We start from the raw sequence: 18,993 nt of genomic DNA on the forward strand, positions 1-18,993 counted from the left end.
GGCAGTTTGATCTGGGTGGCACTTAATTGGGGAAGATAATGAAATGTAAACTCTGGCACACAATTGTGCCTCCTGTAGTTTTAGGTGGCATTCTTGGATCTTGTAATAAAATCCTGAGGCAGAAGCTTAATTCCAAGGGAATGTGGTAAGAAATTTATTTTCTAGAATTCATAAAGCGTAATTGAATGGATGGATGGTTGGTTTGATGGGTCTCATGTAGAGATTGTTCTCCTTGCTAAGACAAAGCAGTTATAATGGCTTTATTCTCCTCTGTAACAGTTCTAGAAAATTAGCACTTGTTTTCTCTATATTTTCCTGCGTATATTTCCTATTTATAAGTATGTATATAAGTATGTATAAATACTTTCCTGTTCCTTTACACTGGGAAGCATTCAAAATGTTGTTCCCTTGATCTACTGCCAGGAACCTTGCGTTGGCAAGAGTTCACTCTATAAGATAGGTAGGTTTTTGGAAATGCTAGTAGCTCTTTAAAGCTTGTTTGTTGAGCGTTAGCTGCCACACTGGCTAATTCACTGTGATACCCATGTGCTTCTGGTAATCTGACACCCTTGCTTACAAAATCAGATTACATCTATGAGAAGCATAATTTCTGTGAATTAGTATCTCCATAGGTACTAAATGAAAAACCTCTTTGAGTTACAGAGGCTAAAGTTAACAACTGGCCATTTTTAATCTCCTGAACCAGCAATTAGTACTTGTCTCATACAATTATTTTCCCTTCATTTGATTGCACAAGTGGCCAGAGAGTCATACAACCCAGTGGCCATTGCTCTGTTTGCATGGCCTGTATTGCCTCTGCTGCTACTACATAGTTACATTTACTGGGATATGGAGGGGAGAAATTGAGGAAACAGCTGTATTTGATTTGGTTAGAGGAGACTGCTGCAACATTTGATTGCTGAGTAGAGTAGTTCTCACCCACAACTGAGCCCAAAATTTCTGTTGCTGAGCAAGACAGTTGTTAAGTGAGTTTTGCCCCATTTTATAACCTTTTTTTGCCACAACTGTTAAGTGAATCACTGCAGTTGTTAAATTAGTAACACAGTTGTTAAATGAATCTGGCTTTCCCATTGACCTTGCTTGTCAGAAGATCGCAAAAGGTCATCATATGACCCTGGGGCACTGCAACGGTCATAACTATGAACCAGTTGTCAAGCCTCTGGATTTTGATCACATGACCATGGGGATGCTACAACGGTTGTAAGTCTGAAAAACTACCTGGAATCTAATTCCATAATCTATAGAGGAGCAATGTTCACCCCTTTTGAGTCAAGAACTGTTTATTAACTTGATTGATGTGCTTGAGTCTACAGTCCCTCAAAGTACAGTTAGTCCTCAATTTACGGCCACAATTAAGCTCACAATGTCTGTTGCTAAGTGAGAAATTAATTAAGTGAATTTTGCCCCATTTTATGACTTTTCCTGCCACGTTTGTTAAGTGAATCACTATTGTTAAATTAATGTCAGGGTTGTTAAGTGAAGCTGGTTTCCCCATTACATTGCTTGTTAGAAGGTTGCAAAAGGCGATCACTGGGACACTGTAACCATCATGTGAGTCAGTTGTCAAGTATCAGAATGTAAATCAAGTGACCATAAGTCATAAGCGCGAAAAATGGTCATAAGTCACTTTTTTCAGTGCTGTTGTAATTTTGAATGGTCACTAAATGAATGATTGTAAGTCGAGGACTACCTGTATTAAAACCTGCTGGCAACCCTGCCCTAGATCCTCTTTTTGCAGATGATGACTCTCATATCACAATCGTCCAAAATCAGTCATGTGGTTTCCCAATATTGTCAGGCAACAATCTCACAAAATATGTAATGTAAACTTTAACATTAGTTTAGTATAGTTTCAGAAGCAAAGAAAACATCTCAACGTGCCTCCCATTCTAACACATGGGAGCAAATCCTTATCTTTGTGGCATCACCCTGGGCTGCTTTGCACAATCGCCCTACCCAGAGAGACTGACAGTCCTCCCCGTACTGTGTCATGTGCAGCTTCCAGCAACCAAAAAATTGTCCACCCCAATCTTATCTTTTGCTTAAAGTTGTAAACACCTTTCAGAGTCCATGACTGTGATTGTAGTAGCTTAAGATGTCAACTTTTGTTAAGAATGTCACCCTGGAAGCAGGTAAAACCAGAAGATAAGAAGCTGCATGACTTATGATGCAGAATTGCGCAACTTTACAACAACAACTTTACAACATCTCCTAAAGAGTTCATGATGGGGTAGTCCTTCTATTTTTCTCCTCAGCAACAATCCTTGAATTGGGAGGTTGACTCAAGAGATTGATTCAAAGTCACTCAGTGTGCTTCCATGGCTCAGAGTAGACTAAAGCAGGGGTCTCCCATCATGGCAACTTTAAGACTTGTGGACTTCAACTCCCAGAGTTCCTCAGTCAGCTTTGCAGGCTTTGTTGGCTGAGGAACTCTGGGAGTTGAAGTCCACAAGTCTTAAAGTTGCCAAGGTGGGAGACCCCTGGACTAGAGTGTGGTCTCTAGGCTCCTAATGTAGCATGTTACCCTTGTACCACTCTGTCTCCCAGAGTGCCAGGTAAATTAGAGGATGGTTAATTCTACACTCTTGGGTCATCCAAGCCAACGATGACAAATTTGCTTTTGTCAATAATGCACTGAATTAGATACTGAGAATCAGTGGAAAAGTTAAAAGAGAGTGATTGAGAAAAGAAGTTTATTGCACCTACTGCAATCATATCTGGGAACCGACTGGATTCATTCATCCTTTAAAAAAATAATTTTAATTATGGCACTTTTGATTTGGCACTTTTGGCAATTCACCACAATTATGGCCTGATGATTCATGGGAATACACTTGGGCTTAGTCAACGAACCATAGTTAAACAAATCATAGCCAGATTCATCAATCCTTTTAAGCAACATTGTAGTTTGCTTAATTCTCGCCTTCCATGTGCAAACCAAGTTAATTGTGGTTCACTCAGTACTAAAACAAATAATAGCTCCTAAACTTTTGAAAACATTTTTTAAATTATTGTTTAAATACCGCCGTTATTATTTTTACAAATAACTCAAGGCAGCAAACATATCCAACATACCTTCCTCCTCCTATTTTATCCACAACAACAACCTTGAGGAGTGAGTTAGGCTGAGAGAGAGTGACTGGTCCAACGTTGCCCAGCTGGTTTACAGAGTTAAGGAGGGACTAAAACTCAGTCTCCCTGTTTCTAGCTTAGTACCTTAACCACTACACCAAACTGTCTCCCAATGTTACTTTTATTTTTTTATTTTACTCATCTACGATATTGATTGCTGCATCAATTGTGCAAAATTGTAAGGTATTTCTTGGCTTCACTTGGAGCCATGTACAATAATTACATGGCCATTCTGAGTGAAAGCTTGGTGTACTAACTATATGTTTTGAGAACTTTCTTCCAGCTTACGTATACTGCATCAGCTTTTTCCAACACTGGCTTCTACTTCTGCTGGAGTATTCTGTGACAACATCATAGGAAAATATACGCCATCAAGAACTGCTTCTCTGAATCATGTCTCCCTGCTTCACTGCAGTTGACAAGGGCCAAATGCTGTAGAAGATTCATTTTCAAAGAAGCTGTATTTGTTCTTTTTTCCATGTATCCTAGAGAAGTGTATTTTAGACGCTTTGTCTGGTATTATGAAATTAAATTTTGAACTGAATTTTAATCACAAAGCACAATGCGATTTCCTCCTCAGTTCACCTCATACTTCTAGTACCTCATACTTCTGTCTTGAGAGATGGAAACTGAGTTTCCTCATTGCGTTAAGTTTTCCTTTATTTGGGTTGACTAGCTTTGTTTAGCACACTGTTTCCTGGTAAAGATTACCCAATGAGGGTCTCCTAATCTCATACCAGATAATATTATTTTTCTTTCCACAGCAATATTGCTCCAGGGCCCTTGCTCTTATTTTAACAGCATCTGATTGGCATAACCCCTCAAATAGATACCGGACAATCAAATGTTTTTGTGGTGATTGTATAGGTGCATTTGGCTGCCACTCCATAAGGCTATCTTAAACTTAATAACAACAACAACAACAACAAGAAAATATTACACCTACTTCTCCATAAAATGATTTTAATTACATTAACTTAAGATCAGGGCGCTCCTCCCTTCAGATAATCTCCCCTTTAAATCTGTCAGTACACACCCTCCCTTGGCATAGCTTTTTGATGATTTACGACTTGCCTAGCCATGTTGCAATTAAGTTAGTTTGACAAGTACTAAACAGTCATAAAATTCTACCAGTACTTCAGTGTTCCCCAGTCTGATGCTTTCCAGATCTTGGAGGACTAGTATTGTTAAAAAGTTTCACGGATGTGGTCCTGGTCCTGGTAGCTTTAGTCTCAACATACTTAGAAAACTCCAGATTAAGATCAACGAGCTTTCACACTCATACTGATTTTGCCCTTGGAAGCTGAAACAGACTGAAGGTGGTTTGGTGATTATGAAGGATGGCTTAATGAAAACCAGTGTGAGACTACTGTGAAGGAGACAACTAATATCAGTATGGTTCTCTCTCTCTCTCTCTCTCTCTCTCTCTCTCTCTCTCTCTCTCTCTCTCTCTCTCTCTCTCTCTCTATCTATCTATCTATCTATCTATCTATATTATTTGGAATGTTATGTATAGCTCTGATTGCCGTAACTCTTATTAATATTATTGTATAACTGGACGTAGTACAGAAAAATGATAGAAAACAGATACAGGGAAATAATTTGTATACATATACAGTACCTTTCAGCAATTTTGATTTTTTCTACTCAATCACTACAGTATGATAAAATGTTATTTCTCTATTAAAACATCCCCAACATTTATTATATGATTTATTTTTGCAATTATGGAGGGAGTTATGTACCATCTGTAAAACATTTGTTCCAATTGCCTCCTTGTCATATTTTAATAGCAATCTATATATACATCTTGATAGGTGATCTTGATTCTGTACATGTGTTTCAAATTCTATCATTTGTCTTAAAAACCTTTCTTTCTTGATGCAGCTTTTTTATTTTTCCAGCAGTCTGTAAACATACCAGTGATGGTAATTTTTGCCAGATTTTTAGTTTGTTTCTACAGTCTGGATGCACCATATCAACATACATAATTACACTTGTCTTACAGTAATTGTCTCCAGAACTACATCACTGAATGGGGAAGAAGGGTACCAATGAGTCTTAATTGGGATGGTTGTATAACACTTCATTATCAGGAGTGCAATGCCACAGGCTGCTGGGACAAGGAGTGTGAAGGAGCTATTGCTGTCATGCTACACCTGTGATGTTTCCACAGATACAGGAACAGAATGCTGGATTGACCGATTCAATATAGCCTTAAGTAATTAAATTATGTATCCTGAATATAATGTAAAATTTCTGTAGAATAGGTATTTCCCATGCATGCAAACCAAGAGCTTCCTTTCTTTGATTCCATCATAACCCTACTGGATCATTTCATATCAACTCTCACTTATCTCTACTTCCCATTTGTAACATTACACTAACACCAACCTCACCTGCAACATCAGACTAACATTAAAACCTGCTGTTGGGTTTGTTCACTTCGACTGAACCAAAGGAGAGTGCAGGGATCATGGGTTGCATCAGCGTACTTGGCAGAACTGCAAGAATTGTGAAAGTGGGTCAATACATGAGACTACATGTGACAAAAGCATCAGTAAACAGCCTCTAAAGAGTGAGCACATTCAGGACAGGTGGAATATACCATTACAGTTAGAAAAGGAAAGTGGCAGGGGAGAAAAGAATGGATTGCCCTGTTGGGAATGATTATTGGGAAGCCAGGAGTGGAATTTTCCTTTTAGGCAAAAAACATTCTTCTGCAGATTATATTTTTTGCAGTAACAGTTTGAATTTACAAAGTTGCAAAGAAAAAATACTTGTGTACTGTGAGACAAGTGGTCTAAATGCTGAATATTAGTATAATTTAAGTGATACAAAGCATGTATCCCACGCTGTTCTCCCCATCCCTCTCTCCTGCAATTTTCCGAGTGTTGTTCATTCATCTGGCACGCTAGCTGATCTGAGCTGTCATATGATATAGTACTCTACAACACTGTCGCCAACCAAATTGCAACCATATGTCCTGGTGTACAGTAAAGTTTCCAGATCAGCTTGCCACAGTTCTCTTCATGCGGGTGGCTAATTCACAGCTGGAGGCTAGCAGCAGGATTTGTAAACCAAGATAGAGGTAGACTCCACCCTAGGTTTGAAAACTTTGCCCTGCAGCCAGAGTACACAATACACACTGCTACATTCTTGCTCATATTCCATATAAAGAGTTCTGAAGGCTCCTTTACAGGAGTCATTAAAAAAAATCAAACACTGCAAGTATTGTAATGTATCAGGGAAAAAAAAGGAAAAGCTACTTCATACCCCCTTGTTATTTTTTGATAGTTCATCTGGTCCCTGTAACTGGCTGGAGAAATCATTCATAACCATGCCAGACTAGCCTGTTGGATCTTGATCTTATCCATCAGGTCACTCCTTATATTAACCAAAAGATCTCAAGTCACAATTAACTCCATGGCTTGTTGAATAAGACACAAGTAAGACACCCGTTAAATCAGTGATGGTGAACCTTTAAGGCACTGAGTACCCAAACTGGAAGGTGCATGGGTGCACATGCGCGAGCACACAAGTGCTTGCCGGAAATCAGAACACCAGCTGGCTGGCGGGAGGTAGGGCATCCCAACACTGACAGCTCTGCAAGGGGCACAATCTTTTTCTTCCGGAAGCTTCTATTTCGTCATTTGAGGGGAAACTTATTTCTCCACAAATGTTGATGAGAAACACCAGGGAGATACGCGGTGAACCTGAGTTGGGTTCCCAGAGATAGGGCTCTGCGTGCCACCTCTGGCATAGGTTCGCCATCATGGCATTAAATGTTATTTATTCACACATTACACTGAGGCATAAAACATGATGGACAATCCATAAAACCAAGGTTTGTGTGAGCTAGGGCAAAACCAAGCAAATTGGTTTGACTCAGCCTAATATCAACCCAAATCACAGATTTATTACATAACAATTCAGGAGTAGCTAAGATAGTAACTAAGATTAGTTCATGTATATAAAGTGCCTAATAGAGCCAGTTTGGTGTAGTGGTTAAGGCCCCAGAATCTGAGTGATTGTGAATTCTAGTCCTGCCTTAGGCACAAGGCCAACCGGGTGACTTTGGATCAGTGCCTCCCTCTGAGTCCTAGGAAGGAGGCAATGGCAAACTATTTCTGAAATCTTGCCAAGAGAATTCTAGGCAATAGCCAGGAATCAACATTTACTTGAAGGCACCTATTGTCAAGCAAGGGGAAAATCAAGAAATCTATGTAGTTTAAATTACTATAAAGGTTTATGCAACCTTAGGCTGTCTAGAAGAATCTGAACTACTAATGATCAAAGCAAATAGGTGATAGATAAGAGTCAATGGAATTCAAGGAGGGCTGGAGTTAGATCTCTTGTGGGCAGGAGGGAACTCGAGACTGATGACACATTTTGACCACGCCTTTGGGCTCAGCCTGGTTATTTCCTACACATATACACAAACATATTAAATACACACAAAACATGTTTAATGGCTGGTCATATACCATAATAAAAATGCATTTAGTCATGTAACTCAGTAGTAATAATTTTGCAATGGTTACAGATACTAGAAGACTTGTGTGCTATAGTATTGTGTGCTATAGTATTAGACTTGTGTGCTATAGTATTGTTTAAAATTTATAGGTATGAGCTTCAAATGTTTCTAAGTTTGCAGATTTACAACATAATGCATCCTACATTATGGGATGTTAACAGATACACAATTGTAAATTCTTAATATCTGGGTTATTGATAGCCAGGACAATAGCTTTAATATTTCACTTTTTAAAAAACCTCTGTAAATGAAATATCAAAATAACATTCACTTTATGACACTCATGTTGGATTTATATTCCTAAAGTTGTAGCTTATGGCATAAGCATGCTCTACAACAGGGGTGTCCAAACTTGGGAACTTTAAGACTTGTGGACTTCAACTCCCAGAATTCCCCAGCCAGCATGGCTGGCTGGGGAATTCTGGCAGTTGAAATCCACAAGTCTTAAAGTTCCCAAGTTTGGACACCCCTGCTCTACAACCTTATTAAATGTGATTTATACAATAAACAGTGGATAAACCATTTCTATATTTAACTTATCTGTTTCTATCTTTACCACCATTTCTTGGAATAATATGTCTGGCAAACAAATCCTGAAAGTCATTTTTATGAAAAAAGAAGGCCTCTTTGAAAAGACAGTATTTTCTTATGCCAGAATCTAGAAAATGATAAAGATCTGCCCATCTACTATTTAAAAGATTTCCAGTTCGTTGTCATGATTTTAAGGTCTTGATTTTCTCTTGATAGACTCCTTCAGCCACATAGGCTTTTCTCAGTAATTGCCTGCTCGCCCATTTGTCCCCCCCCCCTGTAAATCTGATTAGAAAATGTCAATTAACTTAAAAGAATCTTCCAAGGACAGCTGGAGAAAAATAAGAGTGTTTATATAGAGGGGGGGGGGAGGGAAGGAAGTCATACATATTCTTGCATCCTGTGCAAAAGCAGTGCAAAAGCAAGAATCTGATCAAGATTCTCTCCTTCAGCAGCTGGTATGCAGAGGGAGTAAGGGAAAGAGAAAGCACAACTAATGGGAAAAACTGGACATGCACATGTGGCCCAGATTAATCTGTTTTGTGCTCAGAGGCTGAATTCCTCTTAAGTGTGAGTCACACTTGAGTCAACAAATGGATGACTTTCTCTGCATGTCGTGTGCTGGACTTGCAAAATGCAGGAACACACATCTAAGACTGTCTTTTAAATCTTTGATAGATTTTTGAGAAAAAGCTAAACCAGGCATTATAGTCAAGGAAAAGTGAAGGATTGAACTTGCAATTCTTCCTGGACAAGGCTATTCTACATCTTTTATTGTCTGGGGCAGAAATGTCATGTGAAACCTGGCTTCATTATAATGATCCAAAAAGGACTTTATGCTTAAGGAAGGTGTTTTTTTTTTCCTTGCAGATGGTATACTATTTCCAAGCAAGCCTAAGAAAACCAGACACTTCCTTTGTTCCTTATTAAAAAAAAATAATACAATCAAATTCAAGCCTTGTCAAAAATATGCTAGAATAATTTCTAGTGAAACTTAACTCTTGGCTATTTGCATATATATCCCTATATAGTTATTTTCTGCTCTTTAATAGGCTTTGATACTGTGTGCCTCTGACAGTTCAGGGACCTTTGCTTGGTTCCATTCAAATGAGTGGGATATAAAAAGGATTAATGTATTTCTTTCCCACTTGTTGGTGGGATCCACCCACAATTCATGCTGATTCTCACAAATCACGTACTCTCAGGACAAGCACACTCACAGCTGCCTTCTCCAACGAGGTGCACTCCAGACAAGTGTAACGTGACTTCCATAATCCTACCTGGTGGAACATTTGGGGAACTCTGTCAAGGACCTTGAAGTACTCATATCAAATGATCTAAGTGCCAGAGCTCACTGTAACAACATTGCCAAAAAGGCATTAAGAGTTGTTAACCTAATCATGCAAAGCTTCTCCAGTAATATTTTACTGCAAACCAGGGCATACAAAACCTTTGCTAGACCAATCCTCGAATACAGCTCATCTGTCTGGAATCCACACTGTATATTGGACATTAACACAAGTGAGCGAGTCCAGAGGTATTTCACGAGAAGAATACTCCACTCCTCTACTCACAACAGAATACCTTATGCCACCAGGCTCGAAATTTTGGGCTTGGGCAACCTAGAACTACCGCCCCTACGGCCTGACCTAAGCATAGTACATAAAATTATCTGCTACATCTGCTACAATGACTACTTCAGCTTCAACTGCAACAATATAGGAGCACAAAATAAATACAAACTCAAGGTAAACCGCACCAAACACGATTGCAGAAAATATGACTTCATCAACAGAATGGTCAATGCTTGGAATGCTTTACCTGACTTTGTTGTTACATCCTCAAGCCCCCATAATTTTAACCTTAAACTGTCTGTTGACCTCACCCCATTCCTAAGAGGTCAGTAGGGGCGTGCATAAGTGCACCAGCGTGCCTAACGTCCCTGTCCTACTGTCCCCATTTATTTGCACCCATTTTCTGTGTTCTTATTCCTGTTTATTCTTATTCCTGTTATCTTGTACATGAGTGGCAAACTACATAAATAAACGTGACTGTATGTGTGTGTTTTGTAGTGTAGCCCTTCTACGAGGTTCCAGTCTGGGGAAGGAGGTTATACAGAATTGCAGCCATAGCGGGTAGTTAGTTGAATACACCTTGAGTGTATTCCTTTGAGTACGCTCCTGTCTAGGGGCCACTATCCCGAGAATTAGCTCCTTCACCCTGCATTTTGCTTCATGGCGGCGGCGTGGGGGGGGGGATTCCCTTTAAAAAGAAGGAAAAAGGAAAGTTTCCCTTTCTTTCCTTTTGTTAGTTTCCGCAGATGCTCAACCACGGACCCCAAAACTTCCTTGCCACGCGGGCGCCTCTTTGCTAAAACCGCAGAGATATCTGACTCTCGCCCTCACAGGCAACTCGTCCGATGGTCCTTTTCGTGGACAAAGCGAAGGGCACCATTGCTAAAGCAGCCCTTTCCCGAGAAAGCCAAACTCGGAGTCTCTAAGGTCGCGGCGGCAGCAAAGCAAAGACGAGAACTCGGCTCGGCTTCGGTTCCACGCAAGCCCTCGCTTCTTGGCTCCGGGCAGGAAACAGCTTCGCTGCTCCTCAGTGCTCATGTGCGGGCCCTCGAAGGGAAGGCGGCCGAGGGAAAGGCTTCGCACATGCTCAGAAAGGCTCGAGTTGCCGTCCCTCCGGGCTGGGGCGGCTGGCAGCGTCAGGCGAGGCGGCCGCCTCGGGAGCGGAGGATGCCCCCCTCGCGTTGTCATGCCGACTCCTCGCCGCTGCCATCCTTCAAGCCCGTGTGAGAGTGCTGGCGACGGCGGCGGCTGAAGCAAATGCCGGAGGAGCCCCCAGTCAAGTCCTCAGCCTCGGCTGCCGCCGCTCTGAGCGGCGCTCGGCGGCTTCAGCCTCTTTAACAAAAGGATTCGGCGGCAGAAAGGTGGGAGAACCAGGACGCCGCGCGCGGGGCGCCCAGAGGCAGCAGCAGCAGCAGCCCCTCCTCACTCCGGGCATCCCACCCTCCTCGGACTATTGTTGCAGCGGTCGAGAGGAAAGGCTTGTCCGGGAGATGGAAGATGGAAGAAAGCGACGATGGGGTAAGGAAAACAAAAACAAAAACCTCGCCGCCTCCGCCTCCTCCTCTTTCTCCCCCTGTGCCTTATGCTTTCTCCCCGCTTGGCTTTGTCACCCGAGATGCCCCCGTGCTTCTGCCCATCCACGCTGCCCAGGTGACAAGCCGCTTCGATGATGCCACGGACCCCACCCCAAGAATCGGTGTCGTCCCCGACCCTCCCCCGACCCGTGCCCGTGGGCAAATGAATGGGAGACAAAGACCGAGCCGGCTCTGCTCTTTGCCGGCTTTGCAAGAATTAGGTTTCTTCGCTGTCCTGGTGGCAGCCTCCCCCCTTCCCCTCCCCCGTTCATTTTAAGCAGATTTATGACTTTTGGATGGAGGGCGGCAGGGGGTGGATGCGTGGGGAAGGGATACCCAAGCCTGGCTGAAAGAGTGTGTCCGATCTAAGGTGGAGAAACCCGCTTTCGGTATTCAGATTTGGCTCAGATGAGCCCGAAGTTAACTCGCCTCCCCGTATAGACTTGTCTACCTGGTAGGGTTGTTGTGTAGTGAAGAACGGTGGGAGAAGGAGTCAGGATGGTTGCAGCTGAGTTTCCTCTTGGCAAAAGAATACCATTATAATCATGTAATGACATATCCTTCCAACTTTGTAGTTCAACCCTGGATTTAGAAACCTTGGATTATTATTATTATTTTCCTGTAGAACATGTTTATTCTACCTCTCTCCCCCTCCCCTCACCGACTTCCATCAAACGAATAATAGTGATGTATTTGGCAGGTTTATTGCAGGAGTGAAAAGGCAGGCATTCTTAACCGTGCATTTAAAAAACAAAACAGTGCCCTGAACTATTTTTGTTATGTTAATATGCTTTGCAATTTGGAGTGTTATAATGCTAACCTAAAGCATTTTGAGAAGACTTTAATAAGGCTAATTTCTACCTATCCCTTCAGAATCGTCCGTGGATTAAAAAGTGCACAGATATCTAAAATTTACAATGAAAGTGCTTCAGCAGCCAAAACAAACTTGCAAGTTGACATATTTTTGCATCTCATTTGCTGCGGTTGTCACTTTGATTTTCTTCACCTCGGTGTGTTCCCTGATCTTTCACCCTTTTATCTAATTCTAAGAGCAAATCCCATTGCACTTTGGAAGCTTTCTTGTGAGTGGAGAGATACACAGGATGGGATGGGCAATTAGGTTTTAAATCTTTTGGGGCAGGACCTGTCTGTCTTTATGTAGGACCTCAATTTTTTAATTACTCACACACACTGTAAAAATGGTTAATTTGTTGAGCGTATGCAAATACGCATTTCCGCTTCTCGCATTTGTGCACGCTGGCTGTACATCTTGTAATCGCTCGCAGGTCTTTGTACATATGGTCTCTTCTCTTTTTTTTGCTTGATTGTGAGCATCTGTCTGTCCCTGTTTGTTCTCCTTATATGCAAAGAAGTGTGCGAAAGAGCTTTTTTCCTCTCCCATCTGATTGTTTGGCTCCTATTTTTAATTTGAAAGATCAAACTCAGTTTAACAGATTGCAGCAATGAACTAAGGGAGTTCGACCAATCAAGGTGCTTTCAAATGTTCACCAGTAGTTTTCTCCTGAAAGAAAGGAAAACTTCTTGGGAACCAATGGTAGCGATGTTGATATTGGGCTCTGTTTTCACAGCTGCTTGGCGTTAAGGCACAATCGTTATTTTAAGGGGGAGTAAAGCATAGATTTCAGCTGATTTCTTGAAAGGGGGAGCTGAGGCTATGGGGCAGGGTTGGGGAGGACTACTGTGGGATTCTGCACTGCAGAAAGAAATGGAAGACCCCAGATTGTAAGACAGCAGGACTGTCACAAATCAGTGAGCTAATACTACATAGTGCCATCTAGATTAGACAACCCGATACTTGCTGGATGTTTTGGAGTTCATCAGGCCAAACGTTGTGAGAGACTTGACAGTAAGGGACAGACATTTATTTCTTTGTATAATGCAGGACTGTAATCAAATGTTCAAGGAATGTTTGATTTATCCCAGCAGGATTCCAGGCTCTCTTCAATATTAAAAGGCTAAATGGTTTGGTTCTTTCCTTTAGAGGATCATTTTACAGGTAGCAGTCCATCCATTTGCTGGAAAATGATTGTCAGCCCTGCGAGGTAGACCAGACCAGGAAATCAAGCCCACAGGAAGATCAGAACTATACTTTAGTGAGTTTGGCTATAATAATAGAATCTTGTAAGCCTGATTATCTGAATCAGAATCTGCCTGAACTGCTTCCAGATATTGTCTTATGTTCTGGGTCTTTAAATATGCATCAGCTCCTTTGTAGTCCTAAGTAATGCTTCTTGCATATTCAGGTAATCTTTATTGTCTACTATGCTTGTGTTCCCTATCATATAAGCAAAGGTGAGGTCGTCTTCCATTCAGAAGATTATCTCCTGGTACCTAGATAGAAACAGCTGTATTTCTTTTTGTATGCAGTATGCAGAGTGTGCAGCTTTCACGCCTTCACCACAGTGACTTCCTGATCGTACTTTTAGATAGCAATAGCATGAAAGTGAGTTGCCATTTATCTTTTCCAGAATCGTCTTTATTTCTCAGTCTGTCCTGCACATCTGGAATGATTATGTGGTCTTCTCTCTATGTCCTGACCAGGTCTGATTATGACTGGCATCTTTAGGATACTACACATTGCTTAGGTAGTAATCCAAGATAAAACCCAAAGAACAGAACATATCCCACCAGCCAAATCTTTGGCAATGATGCTAGATGCTGAGTGAGATGACTCCCTGTTGTAGATGTCTAATTATTTGAACATGTGTGCCTATAAGGCAGTGAATGCAAGCATGATGCATAAAAGCAATTGTGGCAAAAACCACGATGACTTTAAAAATATGAACCGTCTCTGTTTGCATCCATCTTGGCTGGATCCCACTGAAATCAGCTGATCCTTTGATAATTTGATGTGTGATGGCTTTATTTGGCTTTATTCCTATTGGTACATACTGTCTGAGTCAGCTGTTAAAAGTGATCTGGCAGAAGTGTTTTTAATTTCTGAAAAAGAGGTTGACTGAAGCCCATTTGTCAGTTTATAGCAGTACAGGTAATCGTCGACTTACAACCACAGTTGAGCCCAAAATTTATGTTGCCAAGTGAGAAATTTGATAATTGAGTTTTGCTCCATTTTATGACTTTTCTTGCCACATTTGTGAAGTGAATCACTGCAGTTGTTAAGTTAGTAATACGGTTGTTAAGTGGATCTGGTTTCCCCATTGACTTTGCTTGTCAGAATATTGCAAAAGGTAATGACATAACTATGGACATTGCAACCATCATAAATGTGAGGTGGTTGTCAAGCATTTGAATGTAAATGGGGGATGCTGCAACAGTCATAAGTGTGAAAAATGGTCACAAGTCACTTTTTAGTGCCATTGTAACTTCAAACAGCCACTAAACGAACTGTTGTAAGTCGAGGATTACTTGTAGTCTAGATTTATTGATTATATTTTTGTTCTGCCTTTATTACTTTATAAGTAACATGGCAGCAAAGCATAGCTAATACTCCTTTCCTCCATCTATTTTTCCCCCACAACAACAACCCTGTGAGATGGGTTGGGCTGAGAGATCGTGACTGGCCCAAAGTCACCCAGCCAGCTTTCATGGCAAAGGCAGGACTTGAACTCATGGTTTCCAATTTTCTAGCTGGTGCCTTAACCGCTACACCAGACCTAGACTCTGCTTTACAATCCTGTCTCAGGTAACCCAATTTTACGCAGATTTCTGAGAAATAAATTTGCTTGAATCTTGCTCTGAGGTTGAGTACGCAGTGTGCCGTTTTCATGCCTTCACCACAGTGATTTCCTGATTGTACTTTTGGATTCTGTTTTGCACATAACAGCCAGCTTTCCTCAGTCGGAATAATTTTAAGATGTGTACATTTCAGTTCCCATAATTCCCCAGCCAACTTGGCCATTGCTGAACAAAAGTGCACAAATAAGGGGTGGTGTACCTATCTATATAAAAATGGCTCTCTCTCTCTGTGTGTGTCTGTGTGTGTTTGTGTGTGTGTGTTCCAGCATAACTCTGGAACGCCTCGAGCAATTTCAACCAAACTTGGTACACAGATGACTTACTCTCTGGAAACAAATACTGTGGGGGTAAAAACACCCCTAACACCTCTTGGGGTGGGGTTTCTGTTACGATACAGCCTGTTGTGCCTTCAAATGGCTTTTACTGTACTGCTGTAAAATGGCTTCTGCTGTACAGCGCAGTTGAGTTGCCATAGTAATGGCTTCACAGTACTCCCCAGGGGGGCTCCCTCTGGTAAGGGAGAAAATCCAACATTAAAAATTACGTTTGATCTGGACATTTCCCCCCTATAAATAAATAGCCGGACAACGGCAGGTTATCAGCTAGTATGATATAAAAAGTGAAAAATGGAAAATGCTTAAGCACATTTAGTGGGGGAACAGAAAGGTAACCTTTGTTTACACCTTTTCCAGTGCATGTGATCAGGGAAACTGCTTTCCGTTGTGAAGATTATCCCTCCCCCCCTCCCCGATAGCTCTTCTGTTTTGTGAAAGATGTAAAGGTTTGTGTAACTGTGTGATTGAAAGTACTGTATATCTCCGGTGCATATTTGACTCAGATGCCATTTTTTACCCTCTACGAGTTCAAATCAGATCATTGGTAGAAGAAAAACCCGACAGCCAGAGACCCAAGTTGATGTCCATTCTTATCAAACTATGTTACTGTCTCTATTGCGCATATCAGTTTCAAACCAGAAGTTCTTCATAAAATGACAGAACAATACCGGAAGTCAAACAGCCAGGCTGCAAGAAGAAATCTTGTGATTCTCGAAGACTTAATGGAACTTCTAAGGGAAAAGCCAGATTCTGATAAAGTCCCAGCTCATTGCTGATTCTGCCAGTTCAGAGGCTGATACAAAGAAAGGAGGAGCAATATCAGGAGATCTTCCTAGTCCAATAAAAGCCTTACTGAAACAGCAGAATGGAATAAGATTGCATAAAATGGCCCACTTCAAACAAAACACGCTGGGAATCTTCAATAATGAAAAATTACTGTGGTTTGAAAATGCCACTGTGTTTTGTTAACTCGGAGCATTGCTTTGAAGCCTCTTGTTTACTTTGCATCTTATGGTTTTAGACCATAACTCAGGCAATTTTCAAACTTCAGATTCAGCAAAAATAATAATACCTGTCTTAGGCCTGAAGGAATCAAGGTAGCAGTCAGATAAGAAGAACATGGAGAGTGTAAACAATGATTCCTCCAGGATCTATTGTTCCCCTTTTAGAACACAAACAAAGAAGATGCGGAAAGAAGCTGAAACATTGTTTGGAAAGTTTATATTACATCTGTATTTACAGTGTCCACTCAAGCATGGCTGAAAAAGAGGACATGAATTACCTGTAGCAGGACCAAGATGCTACATAATTTTGCATAATATCTACCAGGGGTGGGTTCCGGCTTCTTCTACTGTCGGTTCGCTCAGGGATGCGCTTCACGCGTGTGCCCACTTGATGTGCGCTATGCACACATGCGCAGTAGGTAATGAAATACTTCTGTGCATGTGCAGAAGCAAAAAACGAGGGCGGTGCCTATGGTGCTGCCAAAAGAACCAATTCGGGGGCATGGCTGGCTGAGTTACTACCTACTCGGCTGAACTGGTCCGAACTGGTAGGAACCCACCTCTGGTATCCACTAACATGTATTGATGCAAATTTAGAAAACTGACTAAAAAGGGAAATCCAGTGTCCCTGAGAGAAGGAAACTGAGCACTCAATCTCTTGTCCAAGATCTAATAGGGGAACATTCAATTTTTTTTCAACTGACCGTGAACTATCTTTGTATGGGGTAGAGTACAAAGCGAAGACTGTTTTAAAAGAAGCCTGGTGCCATGCCATTATTACCCTGTGCTACAACCGGGAGGCAATTAAAAGAAATAAATTGTACTAAGTTCAGCAGAGCTTATTCTTAGACAAGCGGACCGGTCTTTGGAACATTTTCCCAGATAAAAAGAGGCTTTGATATAAATTTCATCCAATGCCACCCAGGCTGGGTTAGGGATGTTGAAGAACTTCAAGTCCTAGACTGCTATAGGGAGGCTGTAAGGACTAGAATAGATGTAAACAAGGTCAGATTAAATAACTGCATGATGGAATTTACTGTTTGTTAGGGTTTGATCTAGCTTGATCACAGCTCCATTCTTGTCTTAAACTAAAATCTTACTCTACCTAAGGGAGGTTTTTTTGATGTGTGGGTGCTACTTTGCTCCATAATAAACCTACTAGAGAAGATGCTGGAGGTTGTGGCTGAGTGGGAGAGGGGCTTTGCCCAACTTTGGCTGGTGTGCCAATTTAGGGATTGGAATATTTGGCAATAGTCAGTCATGCAGCGATCTTCTTGTTCGTTGATTGCTGTATTGTGCTCTACATAAAACTGCTTTTGAAAATCACTTGGAATTTTTAACCAGACTAAAAGGTGACTGTTGATTTGCTGCAATGAATAAGGAAGTTAACTTTGATATTGATAGGCCAGATCTGCTACCAAAGTGACAAAAGAAAAAAACATGTAATAAATCCCCAAGCAGTTATCCACTAGCAACTTGGCAGACACCTCCCTAAATCACATGAGTTATAAAGGGGGTAGAATGTAAAGCAATGATACTTGCAGGTTTCTGTTAACGGTAGCCAGTAAAACTACAATAAAAGTAGCTTTAGCTTTCTTGTAGAGCTGATTTCCTGGTTTGGAGCTGACATCAGCTAATGCAGGGGTGTCCAAACATGCTGGCTGGGGAATTCTGGGAGTTGAAGTCCACAAGTCTTAAAGTTCCCAAGTTTGGACACCCCTGAGCTAATGGGATGTAGCAGATTAAGCAGTGACAAAGCTATGCTGTGTTGCGGTCATTAGTTACCAGTGTGCTTCTAAGTCCAGCTCAAGATTTTGGTTTGTTACCTTGAAACCCTTCGACGGCTTGGGATTTGGGTGCCTACAGGACCATTTTTCTCGGCTCTTCCTGTGCAAACTTTTAGGGAAGGACTTATGGAGGATCCCAGCCAGAAAGCATGGTGTTCTAAAGGATGGAGACCAATGAAGATGACTTTGATAGAAATATGAAGGAACCATATCTTAGGGGCCGAAGCATCTTTAAGTCCAGAACAATGAGGTAATATTTGAAAATGGCTCATGCAGACTCCTCTCTGTTTTACTGGCTAGAAGAAGAAAGAGAAGGTACTGCACAGTTTACTACACAGTTATTGTAGTCAATCTCAATAAAAGTAGTTTGAGCTTCCTATGGAGTGGATTTCCTGGTCTGGTCAACCTAATGAGGCCGAAATCAATTTAGCAAGTCTGATTCTGTTATATTTTCTCCTCCTTATAGCTCAGTGAATTAGGAAAGTGTCTGCTTGAGCTACACATGGCTTGTTCAACACTCTAGTGCTTTTGGCTCGCGTGCCACAAGTTTTTACATGCTTTTTTCGCCCTCCCCAGGCGCCAGGGGCTTTATAGGAGCCTGGGGAGGGCGAAAGGAGCCTCCCCCGACCCCCCGGAGGCCCTCCGGAGGCTTCAGGGACCGTCCGGAGGCTTCCCTGAAGCCTTCGGAGCGCTTAAAACCACCCTCCGAGCAAACCGGAAGTGACTTCCGGGTTGCTCGGAGGATGGTTTTAAACGCTCCGAAGGCGTCAGGGAAGCCTCC

General features: G+C 41.6%; 1 protein-coding gene across 2 annotated transcripts in view; it reads left to right on the top strand.

Annotated features, from left to right (window-relative positions):
- Positions 1–10,897: 10,897 nt before the first annotated feature.
- Positions 10,898–18,993, top strand: part of LOC309387798 (PH and SEC7 domain-containing protein 3-like) — a 194,949-nt gene continuing 186,853 nt past the window's right edge. For both annotated transcript variants that reach the window (XM_081944626.1, XM_081944627.1), the window contains exon 1: positions 10,898–11,313. In XM_081944626.1, coding sequence (XP_081800752.1) covers positions 11,293–11,313 — 21 coding nt within the window. In that variant the 5' untranslated portion in view covers positions 10,898–11,292. The remainder of the gene's footprint in view (positions 11,314–18,993) is intronic.

This window comes from Natrix helvetica (genome assembly GCF_964273705.1).
Source record: "Natrix helvetica genome assembly, chromosome: 2".
Classification (NCBI taxonomy): domain Eukaryota; kingdom Metazoa; phylum Chordata; class Lepidosauria; order Squamata; family Natricidae; genus Natrix; species Natrix helvetica.